At 44.0% G+C, this 17,639-nt stretch overlaps 1 protein-coding gene across 1 annotated transcript; it reads right to left on the reverse strand.

Moving 5' to 3' along the window:
* Positions 1 to 6,053: 6,053 nt before the first annotated feature.
* LOC142108555 (cocaine- and amphetamine-regulated transcript protein-like) lies at positions 6,054 to 16,918 on the reverse strand. The gene is made up of 3 exons (XM_075192303.1): positions 16,723 to 16,918; positions 7,283 to 7,363; positions 6,054 to 6,778 (listed from the first exon to the last, which is right to left on the reverse strand). Exons 1-3 carry the CDS (start codon positions 16,879 to 16,881, stop codon positions 6,671 to 6,673), a joined length of 348 nt encoding a protein of 115 aa, XP_075048404.1. The 5' UTR covers positions 16,882 to 16,918; the 3' UTR covers positions 6,054 to 6,670.
* Positions 16,919 to 17,639: the final 721 nt, after the last annotated feature.

Genomic DNA, 17,639 nt, shown 5'->3' on the forward strand with positions numbered 1-17,639 from the left:
TGTGGACGGCCAGGTGCGTGTGCATCGTTTATCTGATGTATAGATGGCACCAGGATGTACTATGGGAAGAAGACAAGCCGGCGGAGACAGTGTGATGTTCTGGGTAATGTTCTGCAGGGAAACCATGGGTCCTGGCATTCATGTGGATGTTACTTTGACACGTACCACCTACCTGAACAGACCAAGTACACCCCTTCATGGCAGCGGTATTCCCTGATAGCAGTGGCCTCTTTCAGCAGGATAATGCGTCCTGCCACACTGCAAACATTGTTCAGGAATGGTTTGAGGAACATGACAAAGAGATCAAGGTGTTGACTTGTCCTCCAAATTCCCCAGATCTCAATCTGATCTTTGGGATGTGCTGGAGATACAAGTCCGAGCCATGGAGGCCCCACATCGCTACTTATAGGACTTGTAGGATCTGCTGGTAACGTCTTGGTGCCAGATACCACAGGACACCTTCAGAGGTCTTGTGGAGTCCAAGCCTCGACGGGGCAGAGCTGTGTTGACGGCACAAGGGGAACCTACACAATATTAGGCAGGTGGTTGTAATGTTGTGGCTGATCGGTGTATATTTAGTCTATCATCATCATCGCCATTTATTTATATAGCGTCTATCATTTACATTACACCTGCCATGTCCCCATTTCCCCACAAAAAGTAATTTCTGGAGGCAGAACAATAACCACATTCAGTTTAAAACAACTGACACTTCATTATACACTTGTGGTTCCCCAGGATCTCTGGAAATAGTACGATATGACCATTTTAGTGTATGAGGCATCCACAAATAATCCAGTCACCCATAGGCCCTGTGACCCTCACCCGGGCCTCGTTCTGCTTATATTAAAAGAAAATGTCACCCCGAGATATCAGGACATTTCTTCTCCCACCTCCTCTGTGTTTCCTCTCTCAGGTTTCCATTTCTAACCCTCTGGAGAGAAGGACGTTTCACAGAAATGATAGAGCAGAGAGATATATTACATTTCTGTGGTAATTTTGTCCTGGCAGCGGCTGTCGCCTCTCTCATCGGTCATTTCCCATTAACGAGGACCTTTATTACGGCAGCGGATTGTATGGCTGAGTAAGATGGGAGCAGAGACCCGGCTGATTATTCTCATCTCATCAGATATCCGTCTATAGGAAGCGTCTCACATTTCTCGCTCAGCGTCTTATCTCCAACGCCGAGGATCTGATCTCCTCCGACATACGGTCCCTCACTTCTAGATAACGATATCATTTAATCCTATCTCAGCCCGGGGACAGATAGCTCACAGGGTTATATTGTCAGATACTTTCTGATTAGTGTCAGTGTCTCTGCAGTCACTGGCCGACGATGGGCCCTGGAACCGGCGTCCGGAATATGTAATCAGCCGAGAGACTTATTTAATAACGCCATGCTAATGGCAGAAATGTGCTGTAACCCCTGGCAACCAATCAGATGTCAGCTCGGACTACTGCGCCGTGCGATTCATGAGGGGAGATATCTGGTTGCAGCAGTTATGTCGTATGTGGACTTTGTTATTGAAGTATTTCAGCCCAAAACTAAACATTTGGGGTCTGATTCATCGTCAGACTTTGTGCGCTGTATCTTGCGTGAAACTGCTCTGTGCGCGCTCAGAAACGGTCCTAACGCCAGTGAACACAATTGCATCTAATTCATGTCCAGACGCTAATGACGCTTCCGACCGTTGACGGTTTGAAGCGCGAAACAGGGGCAGAGACACGTAGGTAGTGCACAGTGAGGGCGCGCTGAGGTTGTAGGCACGCGCATGTGGCAGATTCACGCTCTGGGCGTATCTTAGCAGTATCATGTGCACCAGTTGCAGGACAGGTGTAAGTACCGGCTGATAGTGATGGCTGACACGTATGTGTGCCACAACATGTGTGTGCAAGAAAGAGAAACAATAAAAATACATTTCACGTACAGTGGGCATTAAGAACATCCTGATATATGTATTTCATGAAAAAAAATAATTTTTTACAATGTATTTATATTAATGATTATACTTTTAGTAGTTGTTAATTCTTTCATCTATGATCTATTATTTATTTAATAGTTTTTTGGGTTTTTTTTTGCATGGATTTTGATGAGGCTTGAAATTGCATGTATGCATGCTCCTTCCACTATATAGCTCTCAGTCTGTGGCTTCCTGCTGCCTCCATTCCCCTTCTCACATCATGTCACTGTCCCTGTCACATGCAGCCCTGTCCTCACTAACACATCACTAATCTCCTGATATACTCTGTGCTGCTGGAGGACCCTGCTCCTTCCACTATATAACTCTCAGTCTGTGGCTTCCTGCTGCCCCCATTCCCCTTCTCACATCATGTCACTGCCCCTGTCACATGCAGTCCTGTCCTCACTATCACCCATCTCCTGATATACTCTGTGCTGCTGGGGGACCCTGCTCCTCCCACTATATAACTCTCAGTCTGTGGCTTCCTGCTGCCCCCATTCCCCTTCTCACATCATGTCACTGCCCCTGTCACATGCAGCCCTGTTCTCACTAACACATCACTCATCTCCCGATATACTCTGTGCTGCTGGGGACCCTGCTCCTTCCACTATATAGCTCTCAGCCTGTGGCTTCCTGCTGCCCCCATTCCCCTTCTCACATCATGTCACTGCCCCTGTCACATGCAGTCCTGTCCTCACTATCACCCATCTCCTGATATACTCTGTGCTGCTGGGGGACCCTGCTCCTCCCACTATATAACTCTCAGTCTGTGGCTTCCTGCTGCCCCCATTCCCCTTCTCACATCATGTCACTGCCCCTGTCACATGCAGCTCTGTCCTCACTAACACATCACTCATCTCCTGATACACTCTGTGCTGCTGGGGGACCTTGCTCCTTCCACTATATAACTCTCAGTCTGTGGCTTCCTGCTGTCTCCATTCCCCTTCTCACATCATGTCACTGCCCCTGTCACATGCAGCCCTGTTCTCACTAACACATCACTCATCTCCTGATATACTCTGTGCTGCTGGGGACCCTGCTCCTTGCACTATATAACTCTCATTCTGTGACTTCCTGCTGCCTCCATTCCCCTCCTCACAACATGTCACTGCCCCTGTCACATGCAGCCCTGTCCTCACTAACACATCACTCATCTACTGATATACTCTGTGCTGCTGGGGGATCCTGCTCCTTCCACTATATAACTCTCAGTCTGTGGCTTCTTGCTGCCCCCATTCCCCTTCTCACATCATGTCACTGCCCCTGTCACATGCAGTCCTGTCCTCACTAACACATCACTCATCTCCTGATATACTCTGTGCTGCTGGAGGATCCTGCTCCTTCCACTATATAACGCTCAGTCTGTGGCTTCCTGCTGCCTCCATTCCCCTCCTCACATCATGTCACTGCCCCTGTCACATGCAGCCCTGTCCTCACTAACACATCACTTATCTCCTGATATACTCTGTGCTGCTGGGGGACCCTGCTCCTTCCACTATATAACTCTCAGTCTGTGGCTTCCTGCTGCCTCAATTCCCCTCCTCACATCATGTCACTGCCCCTGTCACATGCAGCCCTGTCCTCACTAACACATCACTCATCTCCTGATATACTCTGTGCTGCTGGGGACCCTGCTCCTTCCACTATATAACTCTTAGGGCTAGATTTACTAAGCTGCGGGTTTGAAAAAGTGGGGATGTTGCCTATAGCAACCAATCAGATTCTAGCTGTAATTTTGTAGAAAGCACTAAATAAATGAAAGGTAGAATCTGATTGGTTGCTATAGGCAACATCCCCACTTTTTCAAACCCGCAGCTTAGTAAATCTAGCCCTCAGTCTGTGACTTCCTGCTGCCTCCAATCACATCATGTCACTGCCCCTGTCACAGCAAGCCCTGTCCTCACTAACACATCACTCATATACTGATATACTTTGCCCACTCAAGGAATAGATTTTAAACTGAGATTTTGCATATGATAACACAGATTAGATAGGTGCAGTGTACCGCTGTAGGGGGGAGGGGGGGCACTGATCTCCCTCCCGGACCCCTAATCCTTGTCTTTGGCTGTCACATCTTGACGTCACCGTGGGGGCATGAGAAGGTGACAGTTACATAAGGTTCTAAAAGGGAAGAACTCACCTGGCTGTACCCAGCTAATCACTGACACTGAGCCAGAGTTACATAAAGAGATTACACCCATTAGCCTCCAACTGTGCCTGCAATCTGCCTGGTTACTTGGGAGAATATAGAAGAAAGCGACACTCTCTCCACATAGCACCCATAAAGGTATTGTAGCGCACATACAGTATGACTGGCTACCTACGTGTCTCTCCACACTGTCCCTTACACCTTCACACCGGCTCTACACTGCCTCCTGCTGACATTGTCCTGTATTGCAACCCGGCACTGGGGATGAAAACTTTATCGATAGCTTTGAAATAAAATAAATGATTGTTTAAATCAGGCTCATTCAACAAGTAGCTGCCATTGGAGAATGTGATATAAAAGGGGCAGAGCCAGTTAAAGTGGGCACACACCTATGTAATCTTACTTCAGATGCAATTTCTATAACGATTTTACCAACGACTGAAAGTCCCGATGATAATGCTGATTCCTGTGTACACACCTACACGATTTACCGTCAGATCTGTGATCTCCATCTCTCATAACCATCTGCTGAAACGATGGTGACTCGCTAAAGATATCTGTCTACGCTGCTGGTGGTGAGTGTGTACACACTACCATATTTACCTGACATCGTTTCCATCATTGATGGTGATTTTTAGGAAGTTTATAAAACCAAATTAACAGATGCGATGTGTATTACTATGATCGAACATGATCGTGGGGGCGTACACACTAAAGCAATATCTGACCAGGGGGTGGTGAATTGTGTGACTGGTAACATTTCCGTTTAATCAGCGATATAACGACCTGCGTCCTCCACCCACTGTCTTTTGGCAACTTTTCTGTGCGGTTAGACCTGGTAAATGTCATGTGCTTCCTCCTGCCAGCTGAACAATTATATTGACCTAGTTTTACTGGTGTTTGACTATGAGAGAAAACAGAACCTGCCCAGTGTACACAAATATACGACATTTCCCCAAGCCGGAGACAACACAGAACAGTGTTACAATGTATCACGAGAAACTTCACGTTATTAGACGTCTCTTACTATATTATGTATAGTGGAGGTTCTTAGGAGCCATCTAAACACCCCTCTATCATCCTAATGAGTGCTCTGTCCGGGTAACCTCTAAGCAGAAACCATCGATCCATATCTTGCACTGATGAGACGTAATAAGTTGGAAACAGCTGTGTGCAGGTTGAATTCATGGCTAAGCATCTCCGGGCGTATTTATGCTAGTAAGTTAGAGGATCTGGATCCATATTTGGCCATAGAGGCGAGTAAGGAGCGATTTGTATATCTTAACCCACAATTCCTAGTGTAAAGCTTAGTTCTTTATTGTTTGGTTCTGGGGTTAATGCTAAACACCTTTTATTATAATTTTTATTACTGCATTTTTAGTGGGATGCTTATAATATATATATATATATATAGTCCCCCTGCTTGTATCACATCTACTCCATGGTGCGAATCCTGTTAATCTTATGGAGCGGATCAAACCTTTCAGTCGCAGTCACTCTCTTCTAATGGCCTGGCTGCCGTTTCATCCTGGACCTGACTATTCTACACGTTTGTGGAGAGGTCAGGGACCTAAATTGTGGGCAGCAGACCAATCCTGAAGACCATCCATGAGCCAAAGACCAAGCACAGACCTGGCAGGGCTGCCAGTCAGAGTAAGGTGTGCCGGCAGCCACACACTCCCGGAAATATGTGGGAGAGAGACTGAACAGTTTCTACGTGACTTAGCCAGTGTGTGGTACCAATATAGAGTCTCTCTGCTTATTACTAGTAAGACAGACAGTGGTCCTGCCCATTATAATCCAGACCGTCACCCAGATCTGGTCTGTAATAGACATTAGATGAGGATCATTGTACCAGTGAGAGCTGCTGGGGTCTATCGATCATCATATAAACAGATAACATATAATTCTTACACACTGCGACAATCACCACACACAGAGAATTAGGATACTTGTATCATTGTATTTTTTTCTTATCATACAAAGTGTAATATAAAACACATTGAGGACTTGTAGACTGGGGAGGGGGGGGGGGGGGGGGTAACATAAAAGTTATATTTGGGCGACATCTACCTCTATATATTAATCCAGAATTGAGATCATCGGGAATGTTGGGAATAGGAACCTATCACTGTCTTATTATATGTGGGATGGGGGGTTTAATGGATGGAGGAAATCTCTTGTCTCATTGGAATTGAATGCTTAAAATTATAGGATCCCTAGAAAATAAGATACTTGTAATGAGGGGTATATGAAGGGGGGAGAGAGGGGACATTATTTTGTCAGTAATTTAATTTTACTATAATGCAATTAAACGGATTAATAAAATAATTTAAAGCGGGTCATTATGTCTCAGCCAATGAGGCTCCTGTATCTCTGGACCGCAGTGCAGTATAACTACCTCTGGGGTAGGAGAGATACAGAGGAGGACTAAATACACCTGTGATACATATTATATTCTCCAGAGGGAGGGGGGGGGGGCGGTGCTACGTGTTCATCTGGGCACAAGACATGGCACAAGTCATATTAACAGATGTGGGGCCCCTTGGGGGCCCGCGGCCTAGTAACATCGCAGCATGAATGAATTGCAGGAAGCTCCTCGCAGGCAGTCGCACAGCTTCCCGATCCGCGGCCCGTGCTTCATGGCGCAGCGTTCTCCTACGTCGCACTGTCCGGAGAGAAGAAGAATGAGAGTCAGCTCTTTGGGCCAGGGGAACATTCATTTACTTTTGCTTTGCTTGGCACAGGTATTTCCTTAACTCCCTGCACTGTATGTATGTATGAGGTTTTCTGTGGCGTTGTAGAGCTTCCTCTTCTATCCGTCACCCACAAGTCTCTGTGTCATTACAGCACGTCCCCCACAGTAGTTACCAGCAGTAATTCCCCCATCCCTATAACACTCTTTCTCCAGCCCCCAATCCTATAATAGTGTGATATTGTAGCACCTGATCGTGTCCTGGTGATAGTATTATCCTCTGTCCCTTATCTCTCCCTATTCTAGTCTCTTATTACAAATCTGTTACTACGTATCCTCTCTTCTCCATCTATCACATCCGTCTTCACAATCTATCTACCCCCTAAGTCTGTGCACATACAATAACCCCCCCCATCTCTATAATGGATCTCACTCTAGTTCCATCCTTGTGACCTGGACCCACATCCCGCTCCTCACCCGGGGCACTTGGCTGGCCTTCTTCTCCAGACTGATGCCTCTGTCCTGATTGTACTCCAGCATTTCTCCGAGGGCCACAGCCTGGAACAAGACACCGGTGAGGAATGTGAGACACCACTTACAGTACAAAGGGGGATTTACCTACTCTCCCTAAATGTACCTAAAGTTCTGGAATCTCACCAGACCCCCAGGAGGACCAGACGTCTGGATCCTGACACTCTCTCCTCTGCTGCACGAGGAGGCGATTAGCGTTGTGGAGCATCACACCTCCTGGACTTCCTCTCCGGGGAAAGTACAATGTTACTAACATTGCTCAGAGGTGAAAGTCTGCACTAGCAACCAGACATCCGCATTGTCAAACATACACTGAAAGCTAATTGCTCATTGGCTGCTGTTTTGCACCTTTCAGCAATGTTAGTACAAAACCCTTACAGACCCCAAGGCAGACCCCCAGACAGACCCCCAGACAGATCCCCAGGTAGACCTCAGACAGACCCCCAGGCAGACACGAGAGAGACCCCCGGGCAGACCTCAGACAGACCCCCTTCAGACCTCAGACCCCCCCCCCCAGACAGACCCCAAGGCAGACCTCAGACAGACCCCCTTCAGACCTCAGACACCCCCCCAGACAGACCCGAGAGAGACCCCCAGACAGACCTCAGACAGACCCCCTTCAGACCTCAGACAGACCCCCTTCAGACCTCAGACAGACCCGAGAGAGACCTCAGACAGACCTCAGACAGACCCCCTTCAGACCTCAGACAGACCCCCAGAAAGACCCCCAGACAGACCCCAAGGCAGACCTCAGACAGATCCTCTTCAGAAATCAGACACCTCCCCCAGACAGACCCGAAAGAGAGACCCCCAGACAGACCTCAGACAGACCCCCAGACAGACCCTTAATACAGTGGAAGGAAGTGCACCACCTAGCTGTGGAAGCTGTAACAGACTACTTACTTGCGGATCAGAAATAATGACTAGATTGATTAATGACTAAATGATTTATACCTATAATTGGATTATGTGGGATTTGTTATTCCAGCAAATGAACCACATAATACAATACTGATAAGAAGAATTAATTTCACTTATTTTAACACTGATATAATGAGACTACAATCCTATAAGGTAAAAATAACTTGGAAATCTCATGAGAATTTCAGTTACTACTGGAAGTAACGGCACAAACATGAGTACATTAATAGCATCAATTTAATTAGCAGGAGCGAATTCCATTGAGAATGGCAGATCAGTCAGTTGAGAAAAGTAATTTGGAGCTTATCCACATTTTTACAAACAAGTAGTCTAATCTCAGTATCTATGTGTTGGGGTAGATGGGGCAGAGCAATGTTCTGCAGATCTCTAGAGAGGTCAGTAATGTAATAATCTGCAGAATATATCACTATGTATCTGTCAGGGGGTAGATGGGACAGAGCAATGTTCTGCAGATCTCTAGAGAGGTCAGTAATGTAATAATCTGCAGAATACATCACTATGTATCTGTCAGGGGGTAGATGAGACAGAGCAATGTTCTGCAGATCTCTAGAGAGGTCAGTAATGTAATAATCTGCAGAATATATCACTATGTATCTGTCAGGGGGTAGATGGGGCAGAGCAATGTTCTGCAGATCTCTAGAGAGGTCAGTAATGTAATAATCTGCAGAATATATCACTATGTATCTGTCAGGGGGTAGATGGGGCAGAGCAATGTTCTGCAGATCTCTAGAGAGGTCAGTAATGTAATAATCTGCAGAATATATCACTATGTATCTGTCAGGGGGTAGATGGGGCAGAGCAATGTTCTGCAGATCTCTAGAGAGCTCAGTAATGTAATAATCTGCAGAATATATCACTATGTATCTGTCAGGGGGTAGATGGGACAGAGCAATGTTCTGCAGATCTCTAGAGAGGTCAGTAATGTAATAATCTGCAGAATATATCACTATGTATCTGTCAGGGGGTAGATGGGGCAGAGCAATGTTCTGCAGATCTCTAGAGAGGTCAGTAATGTAATAATCTGCAGAATATATCACTATGTATCTGTCAGGGGGTAGATGGGGCAGAGCAATGTTCTGCAGATCTCTAGAGAGGTCACTAATGTAATAATCTGCAGAATATATCACTATGTATCTGTCAGGGGGTAGATGGGACAGAGCAATGTTCTGCAGATCTCTAGAGAGGTCAGTAATGTAATAATCTGCAGAATATATCACTATGTATCTGTCAGGGGGTAGATGGAACAGAGCAATGTTCTGCAGATCTCTAGAGAGGTCAGTAATGTAATAATCTGCAGAATATATCACTATGTATCTGTCAGGGGGTAGATGGGACAGAGCAATGTTCTGCAGATCTCTAGAGAGGTCAGTAATGTAATAATCTGCAGAATATATCACTATGTATCTGTCAGGAGGTAGATGGGACAGAGCAATGTTCTGCAGATCTCTAGAGAGGTCAGTAATGTAATAATCTGCAGAATATATCACTATGTATCTGTCAGGGGGTAGATGGAACAGAGCAATGTTCTGCAGATCTCTAGAGAGGTCAGTAATGTAATAATCTGCAGAATATATCACTATGTATCTGTCAGGGGGTAGATGGGACAGAGCAATGTTCTGCAGATCTCTAGAGAGGTCAGTAATGTAATAATCTGCAGAATATATCACTATGTATCTGTCAGGGGGTAGATGGGGCAGAGCAATGTTCTGCAGATCTCTAGAGAGGTCAGTAATGTAATAATCTGCAGAATATATCACTATGTATCTGTCAGGGGGTAGATGGGACAGAGCAATGTTCTGCAGATCTCTAGAGAGGTCAGTAATGTAATAATCTGCAGAATATATCACTATGTATCTGTCAGGGGGTAGATGGGACAGAGCAATGTTCTGCAGATCTCTAGAGAGGTCAGTAATGTAATAATCTGCAGAATATATCACTATGTATCTGTCAGGGGGTAGATGGGACAGAGCAATGTTCTGCAGATCTCTATAGAGGTCAGTAATGTAATAATCTGCAGAATATATCACTATGTATCTGTCGGGGTAGATGGGACAGAGCAATGTTCTGCAGATCTCTAGAGAGGTCAGTAATGTAATAATCTGCAGAATATATCACTGTATCTGTCAGGGGGTAGATGGGGCAGAGCAATGTTCTGCAGATCTGTAGAGAGGTCAGTAATGTAATAATCTGCAGAATATATCACTATGTATCTGTCAGGGGGTAGATGGGACAGAGCAATGTTCTGCAGATCTCTAGAGAGGTCAGTAATGTAATAATCTGCAGAATATATCACTATGTATCTGTCAGGGGGTGGATGGAGCAGATCGATGTTCTGCAGATCTCTAGAGAGGTCAGTAATGTAATAATCTGCAGAATATATCACTATGTATCTGTCAGGGGGTAGATGGGGCAGAGCAATGTTCTGCAGATCTCTAGAGAGGTCAGTAATGTAATAATCTGCAGAATATATCACTATGTATCTGTCAGGGGGTAGATGGGACAGAGCAATGTTCTGCAGATCTCTAGAGAGGTCAGTAATGTAATAATCTGCAGAATATATAACTATGTATCTGTCAGGGGGTAGATGGGGCAGAGCAATGTTCTGCAGATCTCTAGAGAGCTCAGTAATGTAATAATCTGCAGAATATATCACTATGTATCTGTCAGGGGGTAGATGGGGCAGAGCAATGTTCTGCAGATCTCTAGAGAGGTCAGTAATGTAATAATCTGCAGAATATATCACTATGTATCTGTCAGGGGGTAGATGGGACAGAGCAATGTTCTGCAGATCTCTAGAGAGGTCAGTAATGTAATAATCTGCAGAATATATCACTATGTATCTGTCAGGAGGTAGATGGGGCAGAGCAATGTTCTGCAGATCTCTAGAGAGGTCAGTAATGTAATAATCTGCAGAATATATCACTATGTATCTGTCAGGGGGTAGATGGGACAGAGCAATGTTCTGCAGATCTCTAGAGAGGTCAGTAATGTAATAATCTGCAGAATATATAACTATGTATCTGTCAGGGGGTAGATGGGGCAGAGCAATGTTCTGCAGATCTCTAGAGAGCTCAGTAATGTAATAATCTGCAGAATATATCAGTATGTATCTGTCAGGGGGTAGATGGGGCAGAGCAATGTTCTGCAGATCTCTAGAGAGGTCAGTAATGTAATAATCTGCAGAATATATCACTATGTATCTGTCAGGGGGTAGATGGGACAGAGCAATGTTCTGCAGATCTCTAGAGAGGTCAGTAATGTAATAATCTGCAGAATATATCACTATGTATCTGTCAGGGGGTGGATGGAGCAGAGCGATGTTCTGCAGATCTCTAGAGAGGTCAGTAATGTAATAATCTGCAGAATATATCACTATGTATCTGTCAGGGGGTAGATGGGGCAGAGCAATGTTCTGCAGATCTCTAGAGAGGTCAGTAATGTAATAATCTGCAGAATATATCACTATGTATCTGTCAGGGGGTAGATGGGACAGAGCAATGTTCTGCAGATCTCTAGAGAGGTCAGTAATGTAATAATCTGCAGAATATATAACTATGTATCTGTCAGGGGGTAGATGGGGCAGAGCAATGTTCTGCAGATCTCTAGAGAGCTCAGTAATGTAATAATCTGCAGAATATATCACTATGTATCTGTCAGGGGGTAGATGGGGCAGAGCAATGTTCTGCAGATCTCTAGAGAGGTCAGTAATGTAATAATCTGCAGAATATATCACTATGTATCTGTCAGGGGGTAGATGGGACAGAGCAATGTTCTGCAGATCTCTAGAGAGGTCAGAAATGTAATAATCTGCAGAATATATCACTATGTATCTGTCAGGAGGTAGATGGGGCAGAGCAATGTTCTGCAGATCTCTAGAGAGGTCAGTAATGTAATAATCTGCAGAATATATCACTATGTATCTGTCAGGGGGTAGATGGGACAGAGCAATGTTCTGCAGATCTCTAGAGAGGTCAGTAATGTAATAATCTGCAGAATATATCACTATGTATCTGTCAGGGGGTAGATGGGACAGAGCAATGTTCTGCAGATCTCTAGAGAGGTCAGTAATGTAATAATCTGCAGAATATATCACTGTATCTGTCAGGGGGTAGATGGGGCAGAGCAATGTTCTGCAGATCTCTAGAGAGGTCAGTAATGTAATAATCTGCAGAATATATCACTATGTATCTGTCAGGGGGTAGATGGGACAGAGCAATGTTCTGCAGATCTCTAGAGAGGTCAGTAATGTAATAATCTGCAGAATATATCACTATGTATCTGTCAGGGGGTGGATGGAGCAGAGCGATGTTCTGCAGATCTCTAGAGAGGTCAGTAATGTAATAATCTGCAGAATATATCACTATGTATCTGTCAGGGGGTAGATGGGGCAGAGCAATGTTCTGCAGATCTCTAGAGAGGTCAGTAATGTAATAATCTGCAGAATATATCACTATGTATCTGTCAGGGGGTAGATGGGACAGAGCAATGTTCTGCAGATCTCTAGAGAGGTCAGTAATGTAATAATCTGCAGAATATATAACTATGTATCTGTCAGGGGGTAGATGGGGCAGAGCAATGTTCTGCAGATCTCTAGAGAGCTCAGTAATGTAATAATCTGCAGAATATATCACTATGTATCTGTCAGGGGGTAGATGGGGCAGAGCAATGTTCTGCAGATCTCTAGAGAGGTCAGTAATGTAATAATCTGCAGAATATATCACTATGTATCTGTCAGGGGTAGATGGGACAGAGCAATGTTCTGCAGATCTCTAGAGAGGTCAGTAATGTAATAATCTGCAGAATATATCACTATGTATCTGTCAGGAGGTAGATGGGGCAGAGCAATGTTCTGCAGATCTCTAGAGAGGTCAGTAATGTAATAATCTGCAGAATATATCACTATGTATCTGTCAGGGGGTAGATGGGACAGAGCAATGTTCTGCAGATCTCTAGAGAGGTCAGTAATGTAATAATCTGCAGAATATATAACTATGTATCTGTCAGGGGGTAGATGGGGCAGAGCAATGTTCTGCAGATCTCTAGAGAGCTCAGTAATGTAATAATCTGCAGAATATATCACTATGTATCTGTCAGGGGGTAGATGGGGCAGAGCAATGTTCTGCAGATCTCTAGAGAGGTCAGTAATGTAATAATCTGCAGAATATATCACTATGTATCTGTCAGGGGGTAGATGGGACAGAGCAATGTTCTGCAGATCTCTAGAGAGGTCAGTAATGTAATAATCTGCAGAATATATCACTATGTATCTGTCAGGGGGTGGATGGAGCAGAGCGATGTTCTGCAGATCTCTAGAGAGGTCAGTAATGTAATAATCTGCAGAATATATCACTATGTATCTGTCAGGGGGTAGATGGGGCAGAGCAATGTTCTGCAGATCTCTAGAGAGGTCAGTAATGTAATAATCTGCAGAATATATCACTATGTATCTGTCAGGGGGTAGATGGGACAGAGCAATGTTCTGCAGATCTCTAGAGAGGTCAGTAATGTAATAATCTGCAGAATATATAACTATGTATCTGTCAGGGGGTAGATGGGGCAGAGCAATGTTCTGCAGATCTCTAGAGAGCTCAGTAATGTAATAATCTGCAGAATATATCACTATGTATCTGTCAGGGGGTAGATGGGGCAGAGCAATGTTCTGCAGATCTCTAGAGAGGTCAGTAATGTAATAATCTGCAGAATATATCACTATGTATCTGTCAGGGGGTAGATGGGACAGAGCAATGTTCTGCAGATCTCTAGAGAGGTCAGTAATGTAATAATCTGCAGAATATATCGCTATGTATCTGTCAGGGGTTAGATGGAACAGAGCAATGTTCTGCAGATCTCTAGAGAGGTCAGTAATGTAATAATCTGCAGAATATATCACTATGTATCTGTCAGGGGGTAGATGGAACAGAGCAATGTTCTGCAGATCTCTAGAGAGCTCAGTAATGTAATAATCTGCAGAATATATCACTGTATCTGTCAGGTGGTAGATGGAACAGAGCAATGTTCTGCAGATCTCTAGAGAGGTCAGTAATGTAATAATCTGCAGAATATATCACTATGTATCTGTCAGGGGGTAGATGGGACAGAGCAATGATCTGCAGATCTCTAGAGAGGTCAGTAATGTAATAATCTGCAGAATATATCACTATGTATCTGTCAGGGGGTAGATGGAACAGAGCAATGTTCTGCAGATCTCTAGAGAGCTCAGTAATGTAATAATCTGCAGAATATATCACTATGTATCTGTCAGGGGGTAGATGGGACAGAGCAATGTTCTGCAGATCTCTAGAGAGGTCAGTAATGTAATAATCTGCAGAATATATCACTATGTATCTGTCAGGGGGTAGATGGGACAGAGCAATGTTCTGCAGATCTCTAGAGAGGTCAGTAATGTAATAATCTGCAGAATATATCACTATGTATCTGTCAGGGGGTAGATGGGGCAGAGCAATGTTCTGCAGATCTCTAGAGAGGTCAGTAATGTAATAATCTGCAGAATATATCACTGTGTAGCTGTCAGGAGGTAGATGGAACAGAGCAATGTTCTGCAGATCTCTAGAGAGGTCAGTAATGTAATAATCTGCAGAATATATCACTATGTATCTGTCAGGAGGTAGATGGGGCAGAGCAATGTTCTGCAGATCTCTAGAGAGGTCAGTAATGTAATAATCTGCAGAATATATCACTATGTATCTGTCAGGGGGTAGATGGGACAGAGCAATGTTCTGCAGATCTCTAGAGAGGTCAGTAATGTAATAATCTGCAGAATATATAACTATGTATCTGTCAGGGGGTAGATGGGGCAGAGCAATGTTCTGCAGATCTCTAGAGAGCTCAGTAATGTAATAATCTGCAGAATATATCACTATGTATCTGTCAGGGGGTAGATGGGGCAGAGCAATGTTCTGCAGATCTCTAGAGAGGTCAGTAATGTAATAATCTGCAGAATATATCACTATGTATCTGTCAGGGGGTAGATGGGACAGAGCAATGTTCTGCAGATCTCTAGAGAGGTCAGTAATGTAATAATCTGCAGAATATATCGCTATGTATCTGTCAGGGGTTAGATGGAACAGAGCAATGTTCTGCAGATCTCTAGAGAGGTCAGTAATGTAATAATCTGCAGAATATATCACTATGTATCTGTCAGGGGGTAGATGGGACAGAACAATGTTCTGCAGATCTCTAGAGAGCTCAGTAATGTAATAATCTGCAGAATATATCACTGTATCTGTCAGGTGGTAGATGGAACAGAGCAATGTTCTGCAGATCTCTAGAGAGGTCAGTAATGTAATAATCTGCAGAATATATCACTATGTATCTGTCAGGGGGTAGATGGGACAGAGCAATGATCTGCAGATCTCTAGAGAGGTCAGTAATGTAATAATCTGCAGAATATATCACTATGTATCTGTCAGGGGGTAGATGGAACAGAGCAATGTTCTGCAGATCTCTAGAGAGCTCAGTAATGTAATAATCTGCAGAATATATCACTATGTATCTGTCAGGGGGTAGATGGGACAGAGCAATGTTCTGCAGATCTCTAGAGAGGTCAGTAATGTAATAATCTGCAGAATATATCACTATGTATCTGTCAGGGGGTAGATGGGACAGAGCAATGTTCTGCAGATCTCTAGAGAGGTCAGTAATGTAATAATCTGCAGAATATATCACTATGTATCTGTCAGGGGGTAGATGGGACAGAGCAATGTTCTGCAGATCTCTAGAGAGGTCAGTAATGTAATAATCTGCAGAATGTATCACTATATATCTGTCAGGGGGTAGATGGGACAGAGCAATGTTCTGCAGATCTGTAGATAGGTCAATAATGTAATAATCTGCAGAATATATCACTATGTATCTGTCAGGGGGTAGATGGAACAGAGCAATGTTCTGCAGATCTCTAGAGAGGTCAGTAATGTAATAATCTGCAGAATATATCACTATGTATCTGTCAGGGGGTAGATGGGACAGAGCAATGTTCTGCAGATCTCTAGAGAGGTCAGTAGTGTAATAATCTGCAGAATATATCACTATGTATCTGTCAGGGGGTAGATGGGACAGAGCAATGTTCTGCAGATCTCTAGAGAGCTCAGTAATGTAACAAGATTGAAGTCACAATATAATTACAGTGTGGTTCAGATTGTTCCACTTATTTTCCAACTGTTATAAAATCTGAATTAATTTATTACCTTTAAAGGCATTTTAACATAGTTGATATATTTCAGCCTCACTTGTTGCATTTGGACAATAAGTGAGACAAGCAGAAGAAGGACTTCTCTAACTGTGAAAATATCAGTCTAACAGGGATCAGATTGTTATAATGAAAAGTAAAGGCGATGACTGTTACAAGTGGTCACTGTGCACTGCTCCAAGTGTTTATAGTACAATATTACAGAAATGATTTAGAATATAGATTATATTATACTCACCAGGCTGTTAGATTGCAGGGGGATATCTTCCAGAGACGTTGCTAGTCTGGGGTCTTCCGCTTTCCCCGGCAGGATGAGTGTAGACAGGCAGAGAGCCAGCAGGAAGGCTGAGTGTCTGGGGGTCTGTGTGACAGAGGGGCATTGCCTCACTTTCTCCATAGTGCTGTCAGTGGGATGTATCAGACGGTGACTGAGCAGTGCAGGGCTCCTGGCTTATATCTCTGAGGGGAGGTCCCTGTCTGCATCCCCCCTCCCTGATCTACCCCATATTCACCGATAACAACTCATCTCCGGGCTTCAGACCACCAGAATCTACTATATCAGCATCCACGAGGGAACATGGATTATTAGTTTAGATTTAATATCATTCTCCTCCTTCACGTAAGCAGCATTTTGTATTTGGACCTTGGTATGTTTTGATGCACAGAACATAAATTGCGCAAGATCCGCGAGTGTTGTCTGCTGTGATCTATCGTCCAGGTGACTCTTGTGCGTTTGGAATCATGACAACTTATTAGATGACAACCGACTCTAAGTTAGGTGCAAGTGTTGCCCAGTTGCGTTGCAAATGGTGCACAATGGTGTAAAATTTTATTTTACAAGCAGGGCAAAGACTGCATGTCCTTGCACGCTGAGCACACATACACGCCAACTCTGTTGTTACAACTCTAAATCAGGTCCTACAGTCATAAGTGTGCAGGAGGTTAAGTAGGACCTTGGGCGTGCATAGTACCAAAATGCGTATTTTATGCAAAAGAAAAAGAAAAGATAAAATATGATTATGTCCAACTCTACATAAGTCCGGACAGATTTAGAGTTGAGATCTAGGAGTGTTCTAGATCAACTCTAAATCACAGTGTTCAAAAAAAAGCTGCCTGGCATTTGTGGGCTACATGCAAAAGCAGACAGGATAACCC

Source organism: Mixophyes fleayi, chromosome 12, assembly GCF_038048845.1.
Source record: "Mixophyes fleayi isolate aMixFle1 chromosome 12, aMixFle1.hap1, whole genome shotgun sequence".
Lineage (NCBI taxonomy): Eukaryota > Metazoa > Chordata > Amphibia > Anura > Limnodynastidae > Mixophyes > Mixophyes fleayi.

What these genes read in the sequence shown, in the direction of transcription:
- LOC142108555 (XM_075192303.1), bottom strand. Translation starts at nt 16,881, where the DNA reads ATGGAGAAAGTGAGGCAATGCCCCTCTGTCACACAGACCCCCAGACAC. An exon ending in CCCTGCAATCTAACAGCCTG is followed by an intron (nt 7,364 to 16,722) that starts GTGAGTATAATA and finishes GTCTTGTTCCAG; the next exon opens with GCTGTGGCCCTCGGAGAAAT. An exon ending in AGGCCAGCCAAGTGCCCCGG is followed by an intron (nt 6,779 to 7,282) that starts GTGAGGAGCGGG and finishes CTCTCCGGACAG; the next exon opens with TGCGACGTAGGAGAACGCTG.